Here is a 25757-nt window from a genome sequence, read left to right as displayed (position 1 = left end):
GTGTGCCAGGCAGTCCTTGCACACTGGAAATGCACTCCTTCCTTTCCCCAATTTAAAAAGAAAAAAAAAAAAAATCAAGCATTTAAAAAGAAACTTTTTAAAAATAAATATTTAATTCAGATGAACTGTTTTCCGAGACGGTAAAGTTCACGCCTGGGATGTAACCGGCCTTTCACTGCGCAAAAGACGAAACCGGAAAATGAACAAACCAGACCCTCCCGTGCGAATCAAACCAGAGAAAGCCTCGTTAACGTTAAAGATTTTATTGCTACGTGCTCCCCAATACAACAAACAGTATCAGTAGTGTACACTTTATAGAAAGAGAAGTTAGCTCGGTAGAAATCAAAAAGGTACAAGGATTATCTACACCCACATTGAGTATATGTAAAAGATAAAGACAGAGAGAAAGGAGAATTTGACTTTGGGGGAATCTGACAGAACCAAACACACCCTATTTGTCTGTCTGAGGCTCAGGGATTGTCCGTACAACCTGTTTACCGCTAACCGTCGGACCGTCGGAAGCCTCGCAGAAGGGTAGCAGCAACTCTTGAGCGGCGTCGAGCCAAGACGTCGGCGGGTTCGATCACACCGAGCACGACGCACGGTGCCTCTCGCAGCGTAACCCCGCGCTTCCCCGAACAGGAGTACCCTACCTACCTTCTCAGTCGCTTTAACTGTTTACCAACAACAATTCTCATCCTTAGTCCCTCCTAGGGATTCCGCATAATCACTACAGACGTTTCTAGAATTTCACCTTTGGGGTCCCAATCTACTTGAGAGCATTTCAGAGGTACGTAGTCACTGCTCTTTTAAATGGGTCCATCATTTTACGGGGAAGCAACAATTGCACGTGAAACTTTAATAGCCTATTTCGAAATTAAAGATGCCTGCAATAGAAAACTGTCATAAGACTGGTTTTTTTTTTTTTTTTAAAAGCATAAGATCAACAGTTTCTCTACAGTAGTTTAGTTAGCTTAAATTTCTGTTCTATCCATACGACATAGCACGTACAGGTATCTAATTACATCTCTCTATTTTATCTTGGCAAAAAGAATACTCGACTGCCCTTAGTGTAAATATTTAGTACATAAAATACTATCAAGAAATCAACTTTTAATAAATATCTTTAGTTCTCCATCCTATATACAAGTACTTTACAGCAACACACAGGAGAGAGCGCGATTGGGTGGACTGTGAGCAAGGTGGTTATTGACATAAATTACTAGTACCTGATTGCAGTCAGATGCATTGTGGTTGTGGAGATTTTGAGGTGAACCACGCTGAAAAATAAATATCTCTCTCACCTTTAAATCAATGCTTCCAGCAGAGGAAAAAAAAAAAAAAAATCTATTTTAAGTCTTGCCACAACTATTTCTCATTAGTGCCTATTCTACCTCTGTAATGCTTTTTCAGCTTCGGAAAGAGCAAACAGATCGCCTGGAAAACAGAACTCGCCTTGGGCTCGTGACCATTACAGTACTTACAGTATTTACAGGGTTTCCTACACCGCTCTGACCTCTTCGGCAAAAGGAGACTACGGGACGGCACCGCTGCTCCCACGCCGAAGCAACGCCTGCTCAGCGTGGGGTCAGCGCTCCTTTCCCAGACACCGAAAATCCTTTTTCCAACCCGTGACTGGAATTACGCTGAAGTTTCTAAACCTGCTTTTAACGGGCGGGTGGCTCTAAGTAGACTCGTACCTTTGGGTTTACACTTCCCCCCCCCCATTTCAAAAGAAAGCATCACATTGCTGATACTCAAAACCAAAAAAACCCAAACCCTTTCCTAGTGTCAGCAGATGTCAGTTCGAATGAAAACGGAACTCCTCCTTTTATGATAATGCTGCTTTAAAAATCAACTCTTGGAACGTAAAATAAGGCAGTACGCAATGGCAGGCACCTAGCACGTGTCCAGAATGCAACACAGGTAAACAGTTGTCTGACAGCACGGAACTCTTAAAAATAATACTGACTTTCTGCAATATACAGTATGTACACGACAGCTGCAAATCTGCTCATACGATATCCGTTTATATCGATAAATTAGCAAAACAAGTCTCATGGATTCGGTTGTTCCACTGCAAAAGTATTTTGCGTAGTGTAAACGTTTGGTACCTCTTGTAGCGGGGCATTTTCTGCGGGTGGGTGTTTAAACCCAAAAGGAATGAGGTGAGCGCTGAGGCCAGGGCCGCTTCTCTGCGCCAGAGCTCGACTGACGCCCTCAGCACCTTCCGCTCGCTGTTGTTAGCGATATTCTTTGGTGCGTTCCTCCGGTGCGCTCAAGCTAGCCAGATAACGCCGGACGGGAGGAGGACGGGAGCAACTAGAAAGTGAACCAGCACTTCTCGTTCTTTGTATTTACAAGGAAAATGAGTGGATGACCTGCAGTGTCCTGCTGGTGGAAAGCACCATGCACCATAGTGTCCAGAAGCAAGGAAACGAAACCCAAAGCGCCGACCGAAGCCTCTTCCAAGGGCCGTCCCCCGCAGGGCGTTCACGTTCATCTTTCCAATGCGGAGGACCTCGAAGGCCGTCTCTTCTCGCCGTGCTTCTCGCTACTCCGTGAGGTTCTCGCTGGAGAAGGAGCGCCCGCCGTGGCGTTACTCGCCGGCCCCACGGGAGCAGCTGCCGCCAACGCAAGGGCGTTACGAGGACCGAGGCCGCCGCTGTTGGCGGGCGACTGGCGTGGCAAAGCAAACAGCCTAGATGTCTTCCTTGCCTGAGGAGCTCTCCCCTGCGGAAACTTGCCTCCTTCGGGCTTGGCGCTGGACGGGGAGGCGTGCGTATCCGCGTCCTCTTCTGCAGAGGGCAGCCTGCCCAGGGAACTCCTCCCGGGCAGGAACTGCGCGTGGTGCGGCGCTGCGGGCGTTGGCATCATCAGAGCCCCAGGCAGGGCGCGCTGACCAAACATCGCTTCCTCTTCCGTTTCAGCGGCTTCGGTAAGGAAGGGCGGTGGGAGGGTGCTGCTGCGCTTGCTGCAGGACTCGCAGCACAGCTTGTTGTAGCCGGGGATGGAGCAGTAACGCGCGAGCACTTCCATCTGACAGAAAATGGATTTGTCTCCCATGCAGGGCTCATCTGCAAAACAAATGTAACGTTGATTGTAAACCCAGGGAACAGCACTGGAACGCCCGGCCAGCGTCTCGATGGGCGCTGACAAAGTTCTGCCTACGTTTCATAAACCACGGGCTACTCTGAACAGGCAACCCGAGACGCTTCATCCCCGACAGAACTCACCGCCACCCCAGAAAATAACCCTGGCTGGCAACCAAAGGAATCGGCGGGCGCTTAGGAAACGTCAGCCTCTGCGTGCGCCAGAAGTGAAGAGTTGTGGGAGGGCGTGCTACGCTTGCGGAGGACCACAGACTACAATTTCCAGAGCCAAGCTACTAGAGCTCCCACATACCAGGCCAGATGCCATTGCACCCCAACCCACCTTCCCTTCCAGCCTGAGGACGTTATCTATCAGCAGCAATAAACCAATGAAATCTTCCCTTGAAGAAAATAAACCCCAAGCAATATCTCTCAAAGGTGCCTTTTAGATCGTGCCTTGAAATAAAACGGTACAGAGTTAGATCAAGTGTTGTTTGGATAAAGTCTGAGCTTGTCAGTAACTGTAACTGCAGAACTGATGGAAGGCTTTTAAAAACCTACGGAAAGATAGCTCAGACCTCAGATGTGTGGCGTTCCCTTCAGTCAGGGCAAAGATCTTCACGAGGTCAAAGATCTATTAGAGATCCCCCAAAGGTCAGCGTTCCTTCGAGCACGTGCTGGACGGCTGGTGCGCGCACAGAGATGCAGCGGTCACGGTGGACAAAACCGCTGGAGAGGAAAGCAGTGACGCAAAAAGTCAGAAGGAAAATGAGGCTTTGCTAACGAGCTAAGAGCACGTCAGTACTCGGGCTCCCTCGGGAGCTCAAAGGTGAAGTCCTCAGTTTTACTGTTACCAGGACTGGGACACACACCGAGAGTTTGTACCGCTGACGAGTAGGTGGCACCGTCGAGAACGTCTGGTCTGCAGCGTGCAGTCTGTTGTACTTTCTGCATCCAGGGACAAGCTCCCTGGGTACTCTGGTATTCTGTACGGGAACGCGAGGTTAAATCAAGACTTCGCTCTCATTTCGCAGAAGTCATCCCGTTCTCGGGTAGGGTCTGAGCAGAGCCGCGTCAAGGCGCAGAAGAAGATGGGAAGCTGGCTCCAGGCGTTTGCACTGACCCGCACTATTTGCGGATTTTAAATTGAGGAGATTTAATACTCCCTTAATAATCTCCTCCCTGCGTCTAACTCAGCCTACCGCTCCTTTGTACAGTTACTCATCCGTGTAGTTTGGCGTCTCATGTGCCTTGGCAGCGCCAACACCCGACAGAGTAAGGCAGGAGGGCACCTCGGAAGGCCACCTCGTCCAGCGTCGGCACTATTCCGAAGAGCGCCTTGCCATTTCAAAGTCGAGGCATCCGCAGGCAGAGAGGGGTAACCCCCTTCCCCAGGGACCCTCCACGCAGACCGCGCGTTTCAGCGCCCTGCTCCAGCCCGACCCGGCTCTCTCCCCCGCAGGACTCAGCCTGAGAAACACGGGGCATCTCTGCGTCCCCTCGGTCTCCTAAATCGGGTGCTAAGGCGGCACTCCGGAGTCAGACCAGCAACGGGGTGTAGCTCGGCGCACCCAGTAACTAGTTAAACACCTCGGGGAGAGACCAGCAGAAAGTTTCCATTAGCAGAATCCTCCCAAGATCTCACGGCTAGCTTGACAGGGTATTGATGAATTTTACTTAAAAGAGAAGTACGCCAAATTATTATGTGAAAAGCCAGAAGTTAACCCCAGCTATTGAGAAGATTGTTCCGCGTCCAGTCCTCCATTCAGGGTTAGCAATTACGCAGTGAACGTTGCAGCGCGCAACAGACGGCGCGTGACACCGCTGACTAAGCTCGGAAATTCTATTCGCTTTCTGTGCTGCGACATTTTCTCACCTGCGTACAGACGCTGCCTCACCACGTGTCTGTTAGGCAACCAAGTTCTCCTAGGTTCAAATATTAACTGCAGCCCGACCTCTCGATTAGCGTCAAGCAGCTTAATTGCACTGAACTGAGTGAAATTACACACACGTACATCAGTGGGGTTGTGGCACGCTGTTTACAAATAGCAAATTATACGACTGCGGCACGTAATAGAAATGTTTTCCTTGCTCCCGGTCCCGACGTGCCTCCTCCGATACACGTTCGCTGGTTCTTGACAAACCGAGCGCTAAATCCGCAGCTCTGCACGGGAATACACGTACTCCACGAAAGCACTATAAGTCTATTCTCAGCAGGAATTTAGCGTGGGAAATTCAAGGGCTACATTTGTAATTCTTCTAAACTAGAACAGCTAATATTGAAACACAAATCTTTGCATCACATACAGAACAATGTGATTTTCCGTGGAAACGCAAGCACCTGATCTGGAAAATTATGGCAGTCGTCTTGTTAACGCACTCGGATTTCTGTCAGTATGTAAGTCAAAGCAAAGAGCATCACCTGAAGTGACGAGCCAAAAAGCAAAGTACCAAACAACTATTTTTGCCTTTCCATAGCGACGACGCATCTTATTTGGTCCTTTGCTCTCACGGTTATTTTCCGTGATATCGGTTCGTGAGGGTTTCCATTTTGTGACTCAAGTGATAGTGCAAAGATTTGGTTTTGTACTTATCTACTTTGGGTAGGTTCCATAAGTACAACCTGGGAGCTGTATACTCACATAATCCCTTTTTTTTGTTTTTTAGGTTAATTCTGCACAACCTAGTCAACCGTTTCCTACGCAGTACGTAAGTGCTCGCATCCTTCCGCTGATGTTCACGGTGAAAGTTCTCCTTCTCACAATTCGTTACTTGCTTCACGGTAACTAAGAGCAGAAGACACAAGAAAGCGTATCGGCTGCCTAGGCGACCTTTAGAAGATGAAGCTACAAGAACCCCACTGACATCAGCGACAAGATTTCCGCGCCAGGTTTCAGAACCGCCACGGCTCTCAGGGAAGGCACCGCTGTAGCTCTAAGAACACCGCTTGCTGACAGCAGCCACTGAGAAACCTGGCTGAAAGTTGGTATTTAGGGACTCAAATTTAAAGCAGCACGTGCTTTCTTCTTCATTGTGCATCCTGTGTGCAAAGCAGGGGCAGCTGATGTAACGGCTTCCCAAGGTTCTGCGCAGGCTCTCTTACGTGGAGCTGAGCTGGTTCTCCAAGCACCACGAAATCCGTTCTCTCAATGTGGCACAGCCGCAGAAACGTGACCGCTGCTCAGATTATTGCTACGGACCTGCAGGATAAAATCCTGCCTCCTGTCCCCCTCTGATCACAGACACTATCTATAAAGTTGAAGTCAAATATCAATGGGAGGTGTCCTCGTTTCTCCACACTACGAGACTCAGCTCCACCGAGGCATACGGTGGCTCTCCTCCCGTATCCAGACACGCGTCTGTTCTCGAAACGGAAGAGAAATGCTAACATGCTGCATAGCGGAAAAGAAATCACGCCAACTGCGGCAAGCGTTCGTGACAACTAACGCCGTCAGGATTAAACTCTCAGCAACCTTACTCGTAGGTAGTAAATCATTTGTCAAGACCCCCTGAGAGACACTAACGCTTTGCTGAGTCCAAAGCCCTGCAAATCAAAACAGCAGGCAAGGCTAGGCAGATCTCAGAGTAACGGAACGCCGCGCGTGGCCACGCACACTTTCTCTGCATAAATGTGACAGAATGCTATCGATATTTTAGCTGTGATATTTGGCTCCGAGTACTGTTTACAGTGAGAGAGACGTAGTACTCTCACGCGGAGAAAAAAAGCCTGTGACCTGCTTAATTCTGAAAGGCAGGAATTTAACGCTGGCTTTTCAAGACAATCCCAGCTGCTGCTTCAAGCACGGATTCTCTGAGGTGATGCTTAAGTGCAAGATCAAAGCTACGTGAACAGTTTTGCGAAGATGTAGCCCTTACTTCTTTCAGTTTGGGAAACGGGTATGAGCAGTGAAAACCAGGACTGACAATCTTGTGCTTGTTCACAGAGTGACAGACAGGGATTTGCTCCCGCCTAGCGGACACAGCGTTTTCTCACTCTCCCTTGCTCCCCGATTTGTTTTCTGCTCCGAGTCCTTTCGCCGGCAGAAGGCAGGTAAGAAAAGCGGACGCCTTTACAGGCTCCTGGGAAGCAGTTAGATTCACTCTGCGCCTTCTAAGAACTCTCACTCTATTTTTTTCTGCCAGCCAGCGGTCAGAGTGTTAGGACTACCACGAGGGATTTAAAAAACAAATAAACCCCACCTCTTAGAGTCACGGACCCCAAGGAAGAAAGGCTTTGTTGTCTTTATGAAAAGCTTAAAAATCTGTTCCAAAAGTTCTAAGAGAACAATGTAATGCGATTCCCAGGAACCTTATTAATGCTCTGCGGTTCCATTTCTATCTGGTTTTTTTTTCATTTCCTCAACTGGCAGGCCTGGAAAACTTATCCCGGGATTTAGAGGTCGAGCAGGGTTTACTTGGGCTTGACCTTCACCTCTAGCACACAGTTTTGCAAAGGCAGCTGAGGCTAGCGTGTTTAACCCCTCCAAGCCAGGGTGTGTTTTCCAGCGTGCAAGAGGTGACCGTCCCCAGACAGCGTAATTCCTTGACAACACCGCGCAAGCGGGGCGTGCACGCTACCTGCTCACAAGCGCAGGCTCTGCCTGCTCTTAGAGACCCGTACGCGTGAACACAGCAAGTTCTCAGGAAGTTTAGCTTTTATTTAGACCTAAACAGAGGTCTCTTATTTTTCTCTGGAGGTCACTCGAGGATGAAATCTGCGTCTAACATCTCTGCCCAGCACTGCGCTACCCAGACAGGAATCGTTAGGCTCGTCATTGTAAGGTGTTCTCTTACCGTTACAGGGAGAGAGTTTACAAACCCTCACGGATTCCGGCTTTTCTCCGTCGCACCGGTCGCCAGCACGGCACACGATCTGCCGGGTCTCGGTTCCCTCCCCGCAGGTCACGGAACACTACGGGACAGACACAAGGCAAGTCAGGACGTTCAGCTTTCACAGCAACGTGCAAAAATTAACGGCTCTAAAATAGCCCGAGGTCGGCTTTCAGGTCAGGCTATACACTCCAGCGGTTTGTTTTCAAAGTAGACTTCAGCATCAGTAGACTGATGTTGTGGAGAAACACGCAGAGGAGGAGGATGCTGTTCTCCTTGGTTCTTGCTTTCTGTAATGCTAAATCGATTATGAGAGCATGTTATGAATTTTGCTCCTTATTCTTCCCGTAGCCGATACGCCGTAACACAAAGCGAACGCGAAGGGCAGGCAGAGGAAGCTCAGCGCTCACTGAGTTAGCTGGAGGGTCCAGCCGCTGGTTCCCAAGTCATTCGCACAAGATCGACACTTGCACAAACTCTGTGATTCCAAACCGGTCCGAGTCGGTAAAAAACGTCACGCTGCCCGCAGAAGCGGGGAAGCGACAAGTTGGAGAAAAACAAGCAAAATTTCCAGACGAGTTCTGCGGGATCGTGTATCTGACATTGCAAACATTTTCCTTGCTGGTTTCCCGAGAGCCGCAACAGCCCGTGCAGCCAGCAGGCGTTACCGGCTGCGGATTTTCAGGCTTTGGAAAACTGGCCGACGCAGTCCAGAGCTTTCAGCCCGGGCAGAGCTCTGACTTGGGAGACACGAGACGTCAGCAAGGCACGTCACTCGCTCACGACGGCTGCTTGCCTACCTCAGACCAGGGTCCGGCCTTCCACTGCGCGGGGCACGGGACGCGGTTGCAGGGCCTGCGGCTCTCGGGGCGATCCCCGCTGCAGTACTTGAAATGCACGGAGCGGTTTGCACCGTCGTGGAGGGGCTGGATGCAGCGCACAGTTCGGAGCTGGTAGCCTGAATTCCCGCAGGTTTTTGTGCAGTATTCCCACTCATCTGCGGCCCAGCTGGGGAGTAAAGAGGAGTAAGACGCCATCACGACTTTGACCTATTTTCCACACTGCTGCCAGGCTAGGCAGCCCTTAGTATACGACATTTTTGGGATGAAACCACTCAAATCAGATCAGTAACCATTCTTACAGAGGCAGAACAAACCATCCGTAACGCAGGAACTGCGGTCTAGAGAGCTGTCAGCGTCCTGTCACGTGTGGCTCGGGTGAACTTCCACACCCAGCACGGGGAGCAAACACTGATGCCTTTACGCGAGACGTACTTACAGAGGCTGCGTGCATTCCTGAAGATTGCACATTCTACGAATGGGCTTTGGCTTTTTGCTGGCTTCACAGAAGCTGCGATGAACCATTTTGTTATCGCTTTTCCTGCGGCACCCGTATTTGGTGTACTGGAACCCTGGAAAATATTTCAGAAACATCAGGAAAACTGGGTTCTTGTTAGAATTTTTGGTTTCCGTGTAAGTTTTATGGCTGCACGGAACTCTGTGGATGCTACTTACAACACGACGCCGTGACAGAAGGGACAGTTATGACCCCTTAGTCTAACCCCGGCGTTACGCACGAGCCAGGGCGTAGAGAACTGACCTCCTTGGCAGCAGGCCCCCGGCTAACCGGGGACCCAACCCACGGGCCGTGTTAGTGGTTCCGCTCCCAGGACACGCCACTGCTCTATGTAAGAGTTAAAGTTATTTTGACACTTGCATTCCCCTTCCTTGCCCAAGAGCAACGGACGTGCCCTAAGTACCGTGAGCGCTCAGTAGCACAAACGCCGGAGTCTGTACGTCCCAACGGCTTTGGGTACGGAATTTAACACCTAAACCGGACTCCTCCTCTCGAGGCTGGAAGCGTGACACGTTCGAATAATCAGGCACCTAAGATACTTTATACGCCTGGCCGCCCAAAATAACAAACTGTTTTTTTAAAAAAAAAGGAAGGCCAAGATTTCTAAAGCGTTCACTCCCCCCCACCTTTTACTTTTCCACCCTGGGTAATTTGTCATTCGTTACCGTAGGGTGCGACATCATCAGTTTACCTCCACCGCAGGGTTTGGAGCACTGCGACCAACTCTTCAACGCCCACTCAAAAGTATCTATTTCTTCTTGGAGGACGTTGTTGCTGTTGATGGTTGGTACTGAATCCTCGTGAATGATGTATTTGTAAGTCAGGCTAGATCTTGTGTCATTCTCTCGAGGAATGATCTATTAATAATCACAAGTAAACAGTGGTAATAAACCGGAGCCATTATTTATCCCTTTGCCAAGTAAAGAAACTGAGGTCTGACTCTTGGGGGAAACACGGAAACTGCTAGTTAACTCATTGGGGAAACAAAATTGGTTTTTGCCTTCGCAGTTAGAACTAACAATAGTAAGATCAACGCAGAGCCATTTAAAATGAGGTGCGTTTCTGGGCTAGCATCCTAAGGTGGCCAGGCAGGACACCGTCGCCTAGGGTGAAAGGACGGCGCGGCCACTTCATTTACTTGGCTGAAGAGCAGGGCCGGTCGCAGAGGCGGCCTGACGTGCAGTGCCCTGTCACGGACCACTGACAGCGTCCCACTGCCGTCCAACAATGCCGTCCTGGGCTCCTGCCGGACCTATCACCGCTGCACGAACAGGCGGCACTTTACGAGACTGGGGAAGAGCTAACGAGGAAAGGGCATCAGGCCATCGGCCGTCTCGTCGGCACGTGTCTGTCGGGGAGGGATTGGCCGCCGGTGTTTTATCTCGGCAGAAGCTCCACGCTGGCCGTGCCGCTTTTTATAAGAGACAAACCCACTGCGTTCCTGCCGCTCGACACGTAACCTACCAGCACAACCACCGCGTCGTGCAAGGGCCCGTCTGTGTGCAGAGTTTCTATGTCGTCTTCTATGTTGTACTCCCACTCCACGCCCAGGTCGATGAAGGATCGGGATCTGGCCTCCTCCCCTTTCCCGTTCAGAATGTAGTGTCCTGTGGCCTGGTTCTTAATTGCTGAAAGGATGGAAAACAGTGCCAGTCGTGCCCCCCTGCGTGCCGTCAGCCATCGCCAGGAGATGCTCTGAAGGCCTTTTGCAACCAACCCAAGGCGCCAGCAAGCGCCGAGAGACGCGCCGGGAGAGGCCGCCGCCGGCAGCAGCCAGGTTCCAGCCTGGCGACAGACGCATTCGCCTATTTGCTTCGGTTTTGCACCTCCTTATCCACGCGAATGGTAGGTACGGAACTCGAGAGAGGCCGACGCGCCTCTTCCCGTGCAACGCGCACCTCTGCCGCGCCAGCCCGGCTCCCCAGCAGCACGGGCACTAGCACGGAACTGGGGGCAAATCTGCAGGATCGCCCCTCTTCCTTACTTGCCTAAGGCCAAACTCCGCAGTGCTGGGAACGCCTGCCAGCGTAACGGACACCTCAGCAGACTTCCACCGCGTTTCCTATTTTCCGCGGCTTACGGAAATGACAACTTTTTCATCGTGTTTTAGTTTCTCTGGTGTAGGTATGTTCAAATGCTAAAATCCGTCAGCACAGAGCTGAGGCACTGGAACCCCTGGAAACTACTTATTTTGGGGTTCCTGCGCCACACCTTAAAAGTCCTGTAGTGCGGGGATTATTACTATTATTATTATGCTCCAATTAGAAACCAATGCATTAGAGAACGCGGCAAAAAGCCTGCGCAGAAATCTCCCGCGTTCCTAGGGCACAGCAACCCAACTGCAGGAGCTCTGCCGCGCTTAGCGAGCCGCTGCCGAAGCAGAGCCGCGCTTCTCTGAAAGGTACCGTCAGGCTGTGCTGGGTCCAAAAGGAACCTCCCGGACCTCAAAAGCCAACTTTCCCCTGTGACGTCGTCACAGTTGAAACGGTTTCCTCTTGCCTTTTTTTTCCTTTTCTATTCCTCCATCTTTTTAGTACCTATAATCCAACTCTGCCTGAAGGGTTTGCAACTCAGGGACTGCCCTAGCACGTGAGGAGCTGATGAAAAGACCGTTCAACCCGATGGAAGATCTCACCCCTCCTCTCCTAGGAGCGAAAAATCCCTTAAGCATTAGAAAACGGTAAGCAGTAAGATACAAATTGACTGACAGCAGTATCAGCTGCCCTATGTCGGAAAAATCTGAAATGACATGGACTGCAAACGTATCACAAATTCCCCAACCCTCTTTCCGTTAAAACAGCTGTTACGTACAATCTGCAGCAAATAAGAATAATTTCAGATACTGAATTTGACTCAGGTAATAGAGCACATCGTTTTTACCCTGGCAGTGCCCGTTTAAATGCGAGCCATGACAATCTTTTGTTAGTAAACATGCAAATTGGGATCAGTTAAATATTTTGAAGAAGTCAAATGAGAAGCAAATGTTTGTTTGCCGAGCTTATGCTGCAGGACTCGGTCCTTAACATGCAATTTTGAATGCACGTATTTACCCGGAACGCTCGCATTTGGTTATCTCGTGCCTCAGGTTCTTCTGCGTGACTGCGCCGTGCTTCTCATCATGCCTCAAAGCCAAACCCGAGCAGAGAAACACTTACCAAGAAAGTGAGGAGAAGCCTCGTCTTCTTGGATAAACACATGTCGAGCACCGGGAGGGATATCAAACATCTTAAGGTACCCTTTGGCATGTGTAGGAGTCAATGGAGAAAGCAGAGATGGAAAGAAAAAGTAATAGCCGTGGTTAGGAGCGCACTACGTGATCCAGCTTCTACTTGCAGAAGAGGGCATCCACCCGCGACTGAGCGGCGGCGACAGAACCCGTCGGAGCAAATAGCTTTGTAACGCGCTTGACAGGACCTCCCTGGGGTTCTCCTCTCTCAGGGAGGGCAGAGAAACCCGTTACAAAGCTATCTCTCCCTTGACTAGCTACACCGCTACCGGCCGTGCCAATTAACGACGCAGGCAAAAGCGTGGTTCCTGTGTTCCTCAGGAGACGAGGGGAAACCCACCAGTCTTCCTCATCGTTTCTTCCGAATCGCTCATCAGCCAGGCTGTTCGACTGGACTTTACTTACTCTCACGTTAGATGTTAACGTCTTAAGCGCGTCTGCTTACTTCTGAGACGTCAAAGCCTGGAGAAAGGTGTCGCCACACGTCAGAAAAGGCTCGTCTGTGTGGAGTTAACCCAAGCTATCCACAACGGGGAGCGTAAAATGCATCAACTAAACCGCTGCTGCTGAAGTCACGCGGCTGAAGTCAACTCTCTACAGCTAAAAGTAAAAAGCTGTTCCCCAAGAAAATTATTCTTATTTTAAATTTCCATTATTATCTGTCCAAACCGCAGGCAATTAGTGCAGCAGTACGTAATTACTGTCATTGGGAAGACTAAAATCTCTCCTGGGGAGCTGCCATCAGGCACCGCAATACGGAGTGTTAAACAAGAGCATCATCGGCACTCTGAGTGCACGGTATTTTCCTATTTCTACTATTTTCTCTTTAACAACTCCAGGTTTAACTATGATAAATCTCTGCAGATCCCGTTTTTAAGAGCTGAGCACGTTTCTCCATCTCGTACTCTGCTGTGCAATCTTCCCGAGTAACGCAGCCCTGCTACAGAAGCAGCGTAGATGCGACAAGAGTCTTATGACTTGTGCGCTGCAAACACGAGACGCGGCATTTAAGCAATTCTGTTTCACCCTGGGGATTCTGGGACTAACGAAGGCATCGGTCGTTTGCCGTGCACCTGGCGTGGAGAGAAAGAAGAGCTATGACACTGTAAATTCCTGGTCTTGGCTGACGAGCGACTGCGCAAGCAGCATCTGCCGATCGTTCCATCGGCCGCCTTTGAGCATTGGAAACACCACGCTTTTGCCTGCTTTGGCGTTATCTGCCGGTGGCTGAAGGGAGCCGAGAACCGCAGCAGAACCCTCGCGGTGCCGTGGATGCCTCTCCTTCTGCAAGCGCTCGAAACTTACCCAGCGTATTTTTAGAGTCCTTTGTTTCAGAAAGGGAAATATTGCGAGCTCCTTTGGGCAACGTAAACGCTCCTCTGGTCTTCCCTTAAACAGAACGTCTGTAATTAGCGCTACGGGAGCCAAGTCTCAGTTCATTGACTACGTTTGTCAGCCAGATGGTCTTTACGAGCGTAAAGTATAAATTATGTTACGGGTTCAAATGCATTTGAAGCGGAATTAGACACATCTAGCAAATTTTAATAGTCAATGAAAGTCAGACCAGTGAAAATTCAGGTAGGTGATTTTAAGTTGGATACTTGCAGATTTCATTTTCCAGAAACTTGAATTCTTTTTGGCACCTCTTGCTTAAATGTTTTCCTGTTGGAAGAGGTCAATTAGTCTTTTTAATGACTAGACTGCCAAAGTCACTGCAAAACAATCAACATTTCATAAACACTTCTATCACTTTCATAAACATTTGCAGATCAGCGGCTGATGAACAGCAGTTCATGAATTGCCGTGCTTTCCAGGCGCGGGAAGTGCTGCGCAAACCCTCTGTGGCGCGCCGTCGCCCTGCCAGACGGCGCCGTGGCTCTCGGTGGCCCGCGGGCAGAAACGCCCAGCCACGACGCGGTGGGGCCAGCAGCATTTTCTGGCCTCTCCGGCCGCTCGTGCGCCCTGTGACTCTCCCGGGGAGGAAGGCAAACCCCGGGCTTGGGCAGCTGCAAACCGCTGGTACCGACGACAGCAACCGGACTCGTTAGAGAAAGCTCTTACGGGACTGGATCCAAAGCTGTGACACGAATATCCTCTCTGCCCCCATAATTCCAACCATTTTCTCAGTGGAAAAGTCAGAAATGCTCTTAGAAGGCCGAGCACTTAGTTCTGCTGATTACTTTTTTTTTTTTTTTTTTAAGAGAAGTGCAGTAGCTGCCAGCTCCAGAAATACACGGGGTTATAAATGAGCCTCAAGTTACAGCCTTAAGTCCATTACTCCCAAAGTCGGAATGATTCTTGCATTATTCCGTGTCCGAGCCGTCTCCTCCAGGGAAGCATCCCTTTCAGAAAGGCTCTCGACTGTAATTTGATCAGTACGATCAGTAAACTTTTCCAACTGGTTTGTCATAATTAATAAATACTTTTGGCAGAATATTTTATGTAATTTATTTACTTGGTTTTGTCCAAGTTCAGTTTGTCTGCTCACTGTCCAAATTTAATTATCAATGCTGCAGTAAGGCTTCCTTCACGGCAGCAATTACCAGCCTCTAAACTGTCAACGCAGACAGTCACGTTACCTGCCCCTTAGCCTTTCTCTGCCCTGTCTGAACACACTTAGTTTGATCAGGGAGATAGTCCTGAAATAACTGCTCCCACTCAGGCAGGAGATACGCGTCCCTGAGCGGCTTCCCCAGGTGGAAGGAAAAAAAAGCAATATAGGAAAGCCTTAAAATGACCAAAATGCCACAGCAAAACGAACAAGGTAATACTGCCCTGGCGTAACAAATAACTGACGAAACAGGAATTTCTGAAGAAGTCCAAGGAGCCCTTGAATTATTACTGATATGAAATGTGTTGCAAAATACCCCAGAGAGCAGTGTGAACATTTTAACCAGGTCGTTCTTAGTCCTGACTAGCAGAACGCTGTCGTGTTCCACGGGACCTCAGTCACACACTTGAAGGCTATGAGAAACGAGGATTCCTGCCAAAACATTTTTATATTTAGTTCAGAGTTCAGCTGAATTTATTCTTAATTTGTTTATCTGACTAAAGGGCTGTAATTTGTGACAGAGCATCATAAACACCCAATTTGACGTGAGGGTCCATATGCCCATTTCACACGCACAAAAATTCAGGCTTCCATTTCGAAGTCTTGAGTTTAGATTTGAGAGGAAAAACTTGTGAATAGGTCATCCTTTAACGGGAGAAAAAAATTCCTCTCGTCCTCCTACAGACAGAGGCAGGCTACACTCAGTGCCAGGCAAACTGCCTCGGTTTCTCCCGCACGTCGCTGTGACACGGCAGCTCGGTTTTGTTGGGCAGAACTCCGTGTATCCCCGCTCACCGCAACGAGCCGAGCACGCTCCGCACGGCGAGGACTCGGGGCTACGCTTGACCCATCGAGCTTTCTTCTAACAGAAGCCCTTCGCAGGACAGAAACACCACGCTGGTTTAAAGGCGGCGTTTCTTTCTCGGGCACTAAACTGGTTTTGCACGTCAGGTTTCCACGTGTGCTTCGCTCCCTTAAAGCGGGCTGCGTTTCTGCAGAAGCCCTAAGTACGGCAGAAGCACCCGCGAGAGCAGAAACTGCACCCAGAGGCACGAAAGTGCTGTTCCTACCGAGCTTTTTGGGAGTGCGGGTGAAGGTTCCCTTCACGGTTCGGCAATGAGAGTTGTCCCCGCCACAGACGCCGCACTTATCTTCAACCTTATTGGAGCCAATTTCCTTGTCACAGCCCACTTTCTGCAGAAGGAAGAGAGGGGAAAAAAAAAAAAAAGAAAAAAAGAGGAGGTTTTGTCCCTGCTTGTCAGTTTTAGTTGCGGTGGGAAGCCATCGCAAAATTAATGCGTAGAGGAAATTACCACCCAACAGCGATCTGTTCTATTTAAATGCCAATTACTTGCAAATCTGGTGCTGGATAATGGTTTTCATGTAAAAAACAGCAAGTGATCCTTCCTTTATATTCACCGTACTTCAAAACTAAGAAAGATGGGAACGAGAAAAATAGACGCAATTCTTTTCAGACTCAAAACTAAGCGCAAAAAAGGCAAATGAAACAATCGGTTTAAGAGGAGCGTTTCCATGGAACGGGATCTGTGCCGTTGCTCTAATTTAATTTAAACCTCAAGGAATTATGAGGAAAAGGATGCTGCAAAAGTTTAATTTAGAAAGACCTGCAGAGGCCGTCTCGGCGCTGCTGAGCGAGTTGCTCAGCCCGACCCTACGCAGAGCGGTAACGCAGCGCAGCTCCAGCTCCGCGCTGACCGTGGCGGGCTCCCACTCACCACGCATTCTCCCCGGACACAGATGCTGTAGGGATCTTTGTAGGAACAGCGAGTCCCGTCGTGTGCCAGCTGTTTCACGTACGCAACATCGCCGGTTTCTTTGGACTGGCAGTACAGGTGACATCTCTTATTAGCTGTGTAGCAAGGAAAGAGAAGTAACTGCAGAAACAAACAGCAATCCAGATGTGCTGCAGAAAAATACCCCACTACAGGAGTGAGGAGAATACAACAGAGAGAGAAAAGATCTTTAACAGACAGCTGTGGGGGAAAAAGGGCAGCTAGTGTGCTTCTCTGTGAATCACGGGGCGCTCTCAGGGATATTCTCACAGCAAGCAGTTCCCTTCTCAAGAGGGACTGGGCTCTCCACTGTTCGGAAAGCGGCTTTCACGCCGATCCTGCTGGGATTTTACAAAACCACAGGGAGGCAGGAAAACCACAGCAGAAAAACGAGTCTGTGAGGAGACGGTGCTAAAGCCAGGTGAAAAGCACAGAGGATGCGGGGCTCTAACTCTGTCCTGGTTTTGAGAACAGCAGCTGAAGAGGTTTTTCCCGGTTCACGTCTGAACGTAACTCCCCCGCCAGCTGTGTGAAGGGCATCTCGGGAGACACTGGCGGAGCAAACGCCAGCCACTCCGCAACACCCCTCAGGGAACTAGGGCTCTGTCCCTGTGCCCGAAGCCGTCCCCCTCGCCCAAGGCCATTAACGGGCTCGATTAATGTCAGTAACGAAGGCTGACAGAACGGGCCGAGGCAGGTGGATCTATAAAAGAGTGGGAAAACACTAAAAAGAACTTCTCGCCTAGTGCCACTAGAAAAACACCGTTAATGCTTCCAGCAGGCGTGACCGAACATCGGCTCTCTGCACTCAGGTAGCGGGACAGCCGCAGGGCAGAGGGCAGGAAGGGCTTTCCCCACCCAGGCAGCAGCTTTCCACGCTCTGCCCCACGGGCAGGGAGCCGCAGCTCGGCAGCACTAAACGCTGCGAGCGCCCACCAACTCCCCCAGCAGGAGCCAAGAGCCTCTGGCCACACCACGCTCTCACTACGAGCGGGATGAAAGCCAGGGGAAGCGACAACTGTCTCGCGTGGCACCTCGTCCTTCCTTCTGGAGACGGAAATGGTGAACAAGAGCCCCGCAAGCTCTGGGAGACGCCAGGATCGACCTTAAGAAAGGCAAAGAGCAGGACTTACGGTCAGGGTGTTCGTACGGCAGCCAGTGATGCTTGCTGCCCTGATACTCAAAGTGGGAATTGCGCTGCTGACACTGCTGCGCTCTGAAGTCCTCAAAGTGCTTCGGACACTCCTCTGTATTGCAAAGTTGAAACTCAAAATTGACACCAGCACAGTCTTCGCCTCCATTAATGGGCCTGTGAAAACAGTCAAGAGATTCTAAAACCCTCTGGGGACTGGTTTTCCCTGTCTTAGGTGAAATTTCGTACTCTATTTTAAGAGACAATTTTGCCAAGTGGCGTGTGAAATGACAGAAACGCAAAGAGAGCGGTTACACCGCCCAGACACACGCTTGCGATATAACCTCCACGCTTGCCGTGCATCCCCAAGGCGTACGCCGGAGCGCAGAGGTTACACGCGCGCACGCATATGCTGCCAAGGGGCCGTTTACAATTCGAGATTGGCTACGTTGATCCTTGCTGAGCTCACACACTGTGCGCTCTTCGCTCTCTTACATATCAGCTAAATCCTTGGGACGGTTTTCCACAGGCTTTCTTCTGGACATTCTTGGATTCTCCAAAAATGATCCCGGCTCCCTGCAAAAAGCTGTATTTCTAGGGCCTTGAACCGAACGTGAATTTTGGCAGACTCCACCCAAAACGTGCATGCCATTTAAATTGACACCCGTAACTGAGCTCCCACCCAGCCACAAGACCTACATTGGATTGTTGCACTGGCGTGTTCGAAAGCGAACTCCAGTTCCGCAGGTCCGTGAGCAGGAGCCAAACTTCGTCCAGGGGCCCCAGTTGCCGTCCTGCTTCAGCTGGTTCGCGTTCTTCCACATGCAGTGACCTTTATAGCACCACTGCGAGGAAGCGGGCAGGGAAAGCGGGTGAGAATGGGCACAAAACCCAACCCAAATGTCTAACCGCAGTAAAATGAAAAACACGCAGAGGGGAGCTCACGGGCCGAGAAGGGACTTCTCAGAGGAGAGACTGCGGGCAGAGACCTTCCCGGGGACAAAGGGGGTGAGGGTCTGCGTGCTCTGGGCCCGAGAGGACCCGATCCCCCTCCCTGAAGGAGCAGGCAGCACCGCCGAATCCCAGCCTGAACCCTTCCAGGGGCAGACACACGGTCCGCCCTCCTCTTCACTTATTTAAGTTTTGTTTCGTTCGAGTCTTAGACGCTACCACTTTTTTAAAGGAATTTTCATGTTCTGAAGATTAGCAGGATAAAGTTTTTGCTGAAGACTGGTTGCTTTTTTTTTTTAAAATTTTTTTTCCCCTCCTGCCGGCCAGTTATCCCACTTATGCGAATGGGCTGGAACAGAGGGCTGGTCACTGGGCTGGGTGGTGTTCTGCTGCTGGCTCAGGCGTACTCAGATGGTGGAAGTGGCTCTCCTGTATCTCAAAACACACGGAATTTGCTAAACTAACATTTATTTGAGTATAATTTTATAATTGAAAATGAATTAGCAGCAGGACACCCACCAACGGGGATATTAAAAGGGAGAAATCAAGAGCTAATCCTATGCCCACCCAAGCCTGTAGCCACAGGATGTCTGGACCACAAGCACAAAGAAGCCGTCCTGCAGCAACGGCATTATCCGCTACCGTGGATTCCTACAGGCACCTTATGGACGCTTTGCAGATGAGACGAGAATCCAAAAAACCTAACAAAAAGGCCACAGAGGAGGCTGAGAACGGCTTACACCTCAACTGGGGCTTCTCTGTCCAAAACGTGCTTTGTACTAGGACAAACCTCGCATAGTTCACAGAGCAGCGCAGTGGGAAAGCACAGCTCCCTCTTGTCCTTCCTCTGGCTCCACCCGGGGAATGCCGGGCAATTCCCTGGTGTCCTCTGTGCCCTTCAACCCAAATGAATGCAACTGTCGGGACTGGTTTTTTTCCCCAACACAAACATAGGAAAACCACAATACTCACTTTCCCAGGGGCGCATTCTGTCCCATCGAGTGGAGGTCCTTTCTTCGTCTTACAGAAATACGGGTTATCTGGATGGCTACACCACAACTGCTTGCACGGGTCAAAGGTTCGGAACTGAAATGCAGAACATTTATGAGATGAAACTCAGCATTGGATTATTAATACTTTTCAGAGAAGGTTTCAACCCACCCAGTCAATTCATCTCACGCACACGGCTACCGGTAAGTACGGTATCTTCAGAAAGAGAAGGGCGGTGCTTGGTCCCTGCATCCCCTGGTGCTGAGCTGGTGAGAAGGGGAAAGGAGGAGACACCCAGCACTGGGAGGAGAACGAGGGGTTTGTCCCTTCTTCCTTGGGATCACTACCACACGTCTGTGTCCTGTGGACCGTGCCGCCACCCACCTGACCGTTAAACCAAATGACCCAGCTGACGGGGTTTCACCCGTACGTATCTCTCTCCTCTTTATGGGTCTGTTTAACGGCTCTTCAGTTCCGAGGAAATGAGTACATCGCAGCGCTTTAATAAGGCCAGACACCAACTCGCCGAATGAACGTTTGTCTGTGCAACGACTGCCTGGGACGTACCGCTGTGCACATTTTATAGCCAACGCCAAAATCAAAGCGGCACTGATCGTCCATGGAATAATTGATGCCTGGCAGTTCAGGGAGCCTGGGCCAGTCGTGTTCGAAGGGGTCGTCGAGAAGACAGTCGTAAGAGCTGTGGAAAGATCACAGAAAAAAAAAGATCATGAGAAGATGTAACGATGCACGTTCCCATCACCAGAGGCAAAAAACAAACGCTCCTTCGCTCTCAGTGCCAAAGGGCAACAACTCAGTGTGCTTCGCCCCGGAGTACGATTCCTAATGTAAAGCCTAACGCAAAGCTCTCTGCAGTCGGAGGGAGTCTTTCACGGACTTTCTGGAGCTCTCAACCAGGACAGCGGTCTGAGAACAGGCCTTCCTACCTGACATCTACTGCACGCGCAGGGACGAAGCCCCGCCTATGCAAAGGGCAAGAATAAGGCTTGCTTTTTTCTCGTTCCCGTCAAGACATCAGAGTTAAAAACAGCGCTACGGGTGGACTGCTCCTCCTGCACTGGGATGCTTCCCTTCAAGCTCTAAGGTCTCAATCAACTACTGTTTTCTGCTTTATGTTACGAACAGCGTTTCCTATATAGGAGATGTGGGCCAACTCATGGAGTTGTCACCCAGTTTTGACTGGCAAACCCAGCTGTTTGCAATGGAGAAGGAAGCCTGAGCAACGAGGGGATGAAGAGGTACATACATGGAGGGAGGCTAGAGCCAGCAGCGTAGAGAGCTGTTCTCCTTTGCTCCCTACCGCAGACACGCGCACGCATCCGCCTTCTCTCTTCCACAACCTTTGCTAGTTCCTTTTCTGAGTTTAGGGCTTCATCCTGCCAGTTTCACAGCATAACTCCTAGAGAAACCAAAAACCTAGGGCAAACACAGCTACCTGACATCGAGTCTGCCAGCGAGACTCCTGCTACCATCGCCCAGAGGACGCAACGGCTTTGAGCAGAGCCCCAGCTGAGGAAGCGTCAGTCCCGGGTCCGGGAGCAGCCTACCGCAGCGGCTCTGCAGGCTGCGTCCCCGTTTGGAAGCAGAGCGCAGGCCAGTCCCGAGGATCCCGTTCCTCAGGACCTGTGAGCCCCCCGCACCGCCGTCTTTACCAAAAGGGCTGCCGAAGGCAAGGGTGCCGTTTGTGACGTTCGTGCCTGCTCCGTCACGCTGGGATCGCCTCTGCTCTGCTCTTCGGTCCCTAGCAGAGGGCACCGCACCGGCCCCACATCCCAGGAACCGCCAATTCTTCTCTTTGCTTTACAAAACAACTCCCGCCGAGCGCCGCCAGCTCCTTACTGTATGTATCGCTTGAGTTCCTGGCCGCTGCACCTGGACCAGTGGTAGCGATGGAAGGCAGCCTGCACCAAGGGAGCCATGACGCTCCCCATTGCTGTCTCATCCCCACATCTGTTCCCTTGCCCATCGTGCTCCATTCCCAGCCTGTAAGAAAGAAGCGCCATCAGAGCCCAGGCAGCTTCTGCTCTTCAGCTGGTAAAACAACCGTACAGAAAACAGTTTCGCGTGCACAGCTCACGGCGGGAAATCAAATTGTTCTTTGCGATCTACAGATTATCACCTGCATTTCAAACTCATCTTCTCTGATGCCAAAACAAAAGGACTCTCTGAATACTCTTTCATTTATACTTTATTTGTTAATACCAGGCATGAACTAACCAGATGATGACGACTTCTTATGCTTCGGATAAAGGAAAACAACAACTCTGCTCGTTAGGGAGAAGTTCCTGCAGACACCGAATTGTTCACGTTCGTATACTCATTTATCACAAGCCCCTGTTAAACACAGCGCTAACACGGTGATCGTGTTGCGCCTCCCAGGAGCCACCACGGTTAGCGAGTCACATCTCCACGCGTGCAGCTGGTACAGCTTAGTACGCAAGGGACCCGGACATCTCCGGCTGGGCTAAACTCCTCCCAGCGAGCGAGCAAGTAGCCCGCACTGCTTCAGGAAGGCAACAATCACATCCTCAGGGCTTGACATTAATTCATCCAGACAGCAAACAGAGATCTTTGCTTAATCAGTTACTCCCAACTTAACATGGTATCACTCTTGAAGAGGTGCCAAATCTAACGAATCAGCACTTTCACTCAACGAGAAGAAGGAAGTTGAGGATGCCTGACAAGCTTCCGTCTCCACTGCCTGCGCCTTCCCGGTTTCTTACCGACCTCTTCCTCGCCCAGAGAAAACAAGTTCCCCCCCCGCCTTCACTTACCTCTTCATTGCCTAAACCACTGACGCGTTCCAAGGGGATGGAAATAAAATTAGGATAGCTTTCATATAGCCATTAAAATTAAACCACTGGAAGCAAGCAGGAGACGCAGCACCGCGTTTTGTTGGCAATCTAATTGTACAAGTTAGACTTACACGTGACCAGTTTCATGAGCGACCACAAAAGCTGATGAAAACCCATCCTCGTGGTTGAGAGTGCAGCTTCGGACCGGGTGACACATGCCAGTAACAGGAGCATATCCTATGGAGAGAAATCGCGTCTGATCCTCTTAGCCGTTACATTGGTTTGAAATGAGATCCCCCAGTAAACTTACTACCTGTGAAGAACCCAGGATTATTTTCGTTTGATGGTCAGTTTTTCCTCTGTCTTTGCAATTGCTGTCAAGCAGCGTAAATGGCTCTGAGATACCGGGACTGGTTCCACAGACATCTGGGTTACGTCAGGCACTGACACTTTTAGCACCAAACCCGCCCAAGACTCCTGTCCCATTATGGGGTAGAGCTATGGGCTGGGATTTTTTGCCTGTGTTCACACTAACACCTTCACCTACGTACTGCCTGGTGCCTATCGCACGCCGTTTCCCCAGTAAAAGCCAAAATCTTTCTGATGACGGGGAAATGGCTAACATCTCAACCTATGCAGTGTCACTCCAGGCACGCCAGCCCAGATCTGAAGGAGAACTCAGACCCTCGTCTCCCCCTGAAAGGGGAAGGGAGCACGGAGGTACCGAACACCAAGACACCTCCAACTGGACAGCCAAACCACGGTTTCACCCAGACTCTTCTTTACCTGCACTGACATAAATCGCACTTGGTGAATTTACTTCCCGTTATCACTAGTTCCTTGAGCCATAAAGGTTAATGCAGGAATCAAAGCAGCTGGTACGCTATCTATGGAAAGAAATCTACAGTGAACGATGCAATAAAAGAAAAGTGAAGTTGAATGCAAAGTGCATCGTGCATTCCTAGTGATCCCTGCACACGCACGCACACACCCGGTGTCTGAACCAAGCAAACAGCTATTTACTTACATCTCTCAAGTAAGAAACTTAATCTGCTGCAGTTGGATATAAATGGCAAGGACCACCATGGCAAGGTCTACTTGCTTCTTAGGAAGTATGTCAGAGGCACGGGAGGAAGTGCTTTCTCTCCGCAACAGAGGCACGCGTACGTGCTCAGGCAGTCCACGTGGGCCTTCCTGAACCCAGCGTGGGGAACCGAGAGTTACGCCGAGTGGACACGCTGTGCCCACCAGGACCAGGTTTCAATATGTCTTTACAACAGAACACTTCCCTAAGTACGTGCTGAGTAAAAGCCCACGTTGCTTACTGCCTCAGGACCACGTAACAACGCAATTTTCAAATTTTCCTCTTTTCTGGCAGGCGCTCGCACAGAAACACCAAGTCCAGACAGTTTTGCTCCAGCTCGGCGGCATTACCTTGCATACCAGCGGGCCCAAAATCTTGCCTGGTTAAGAAGATGGCATGGTCGTGGTGCTCTGAGTGATTGGGGTCCGACTTCTGCTGCTGATACGCCCAGCGGCAAACGTTCTCCAAGCTTCTCGAGGGATTCCCCCTTTCAATCAAGCTAATGGACTGAAAGAGCAAAACATGAGACCCAGGAGCTCCTAAAGGTAGCAAAGTCAGTCAAGCTTTGATTCGCTTGGAGCACCAACCAGGTCCCCGCTTCTCTCTTCCACATGCCCTGTCACTCTAAGGCACGACAGCCTTCTTTGGGATGAGAAAAGAAAACGTGCAGGCTAACTGACCACGCATCCGTAACGGTACATCGTTAGGGTTCTTTTGAAAACAGTTTAACGAGCGTTCGCATCCTCTATGAGGATAACTGCCTTTCTGTGTAGCGTGCGGGAGGAACGCACCACTTGGTGTTAGGATTGAATAAGGCCATTTTGCTTTCTTTTGTGGGAACTCGCTTACGTTCTGGGCTGCCGGAGGACAGCGTGGCTGAGCTGAGCTGAACGAGAGCTGAGCTGAAGGAGCACGCAGCGACACAGGCAGCCCGCGTCGGGGAACTGAACACTACAAACGCACGGACAACGCCTCGGCTGCTGCAAAACTCTGCAGTGCCAGTACACGATGGACACGGATTAAACGCCTGGTTCGGTGAGACTTGATACAGCGTGGGCCTACAAGCTCAGTAAATTTAATTACAAGACAAACATCAAATGGGTCTTTTTGACTTGCCCAAATTCAACGCCTGAGTTAAATGGAACAGGTATGATCTTTACCAAACCCTGAACAGCATTAGCGCCTTCCTCTCGTCCTGAACAATTTCACGAGCATTTGTTCCAAAACCCCCCGAGTGCATTTTACCAGCAAAATCAATGTAGCGCGGCAAGTACTGCCCAGGGTAAAAAGCGGAGGAGCGTGCTGAGCCCCAGTAGAAGTACACCAAATGAGCAAAGGAGAGGGTTACGCCGCTTGGGGGGGGTGTGCGCCAGCAAGCTGTGATGGTCAGCCAAGACGACTGCTTCTGCTCAGCTGGCGTAACTCCCCGAGGACTCGTGAGGGCAAGAATCAAGGCTGCAAGCCTGAGCAGGCTGAGCCGGTCCTGCACGGCATCCCAAGGGGCCGCTGTCCCAAAGGGACAGTCCCGGGCAGGCTCAGGAAGGAGGGCAGGCGCCAGCCGGGGAAGGCAGCCCTCTGGAGCTAGCTGCTGGGGGGCTTCGGCTGCCAGAGCCCTTCGTGGCATTCGCAGCGGCTGCAGTCCCAAAGAAGATGACGGCGGAGAGCCGGTTGGGAGGCTCGCTTACCTTCGCGTACCCCAGCATGATCATTCGGACCAGCACAACGTTGATGTGAACCCCCAGGGACTCGTCGTGGTAAATTTCATTCACCTGAGGGGAAAAAAAAAAGGAAAAATTAAAAAAACCAAAACCCACTGATGATACCATTTCTGCACACACGTAGGCACGTGTTTAGCTTAAAAGACATGAATAGTACTCTTGATTCTGAATCGATCTTAAAATTACCAGGCAAAGCGTTTCCAAATCCCAGAAATGCT

At 50.5% G+C, this 25757-nt stretch overlaps 1 protein-coding gene across 5 annotated transcripts in view; it reads right to left on the bottom strand.

Moving 5' to 3' along the window:
* Window positions 1–238: 238 nt before the first annotated feature.
* ADAMTS3 (ADAM metallopeptidase with thrombospondin type 1 motif 3) overlaps window positions 239–25757 on the bottom strand; it is a 104970-nt gene continuing 79451 nt past the window's right edge. For 2 of the 5 annotated variants that reach the window (XM_075750842.1, XM_075750846.1), the window contains 17 exons: window positions 25507–25590; window positions 24172–24328; window positions 22869–22974; window positions 21782–21925; window positions 20489–20621; window positions 19904–20017; window positions 18680–18825; window positions 17982–18157; window positions 16792–16925; window positions 16126–16249; window positions 12434–12514; window positions 10743–10906; window positions 9970–10135; window positions 9201–9333; window positions 8723–8930; window positions 7887–8004; window positions 239–3077 (listed from right to left, as the gene is read on the bottom strand). In XM_075750842.1, coding sequence (XP_075606957.1) covers window positions 2500–3077; window positions 7887–8004; window positions 8723–8930; window positions 9201–9333; window positions 9970–10135; window positions 10743–10906; window positions 12434–12514; window positions 16126–16249; window positions 16792–16925; window positions 17982–18157; window positions 18680–18825; window positions 19904–20017; window positions 20489–20621; window positions 21782–21925; window positions 22869–22974; window positions 24172–24328; window positions 25507–25590 — 2766 coding nt within the window. In that variant the 3' untranslated portion in view covers window positions 239–2499. The remainder of the gene's footprint in view (window positions 3078–7886; window positions 8005–8722; window positions 8931–9200; window positions 9334–9969; window positions 10136–10742; window positions 10907–12433; window positions 12515–16125; window positions 16250–16791; window positions 16926–17981; window positions 18158–18679; window positions 18826–19903; window positions 20018–20488; window positions 20622–21781; window positions 21926–22868; window positions 22975–24171; window positions 24329–25506; window positions 25591–25757) is intronic. The other 3 variants (XM_075750843.1, XM_075750844.1, XM_075750845.1) reach the window with 3 other exon arrangements.

The sequence above is a fragment of the Balearica regulorum genome, chromosome 4 (genome assembly GCF_011004875.1).
Source record: "Balearica regulorum gibbericeps isolate bBalReg1 chromosome 4, bBalReg1.pri, whole genome shotgun sequence".
NCBI lineage: Eukaryota > Metazoa > Chordata > Aves > Gruiformes > Gruidae > Balearica > Balearica regulorum.
This window is presented reverse-complemented; position numbering and strand designations above follow the sequence as displayed.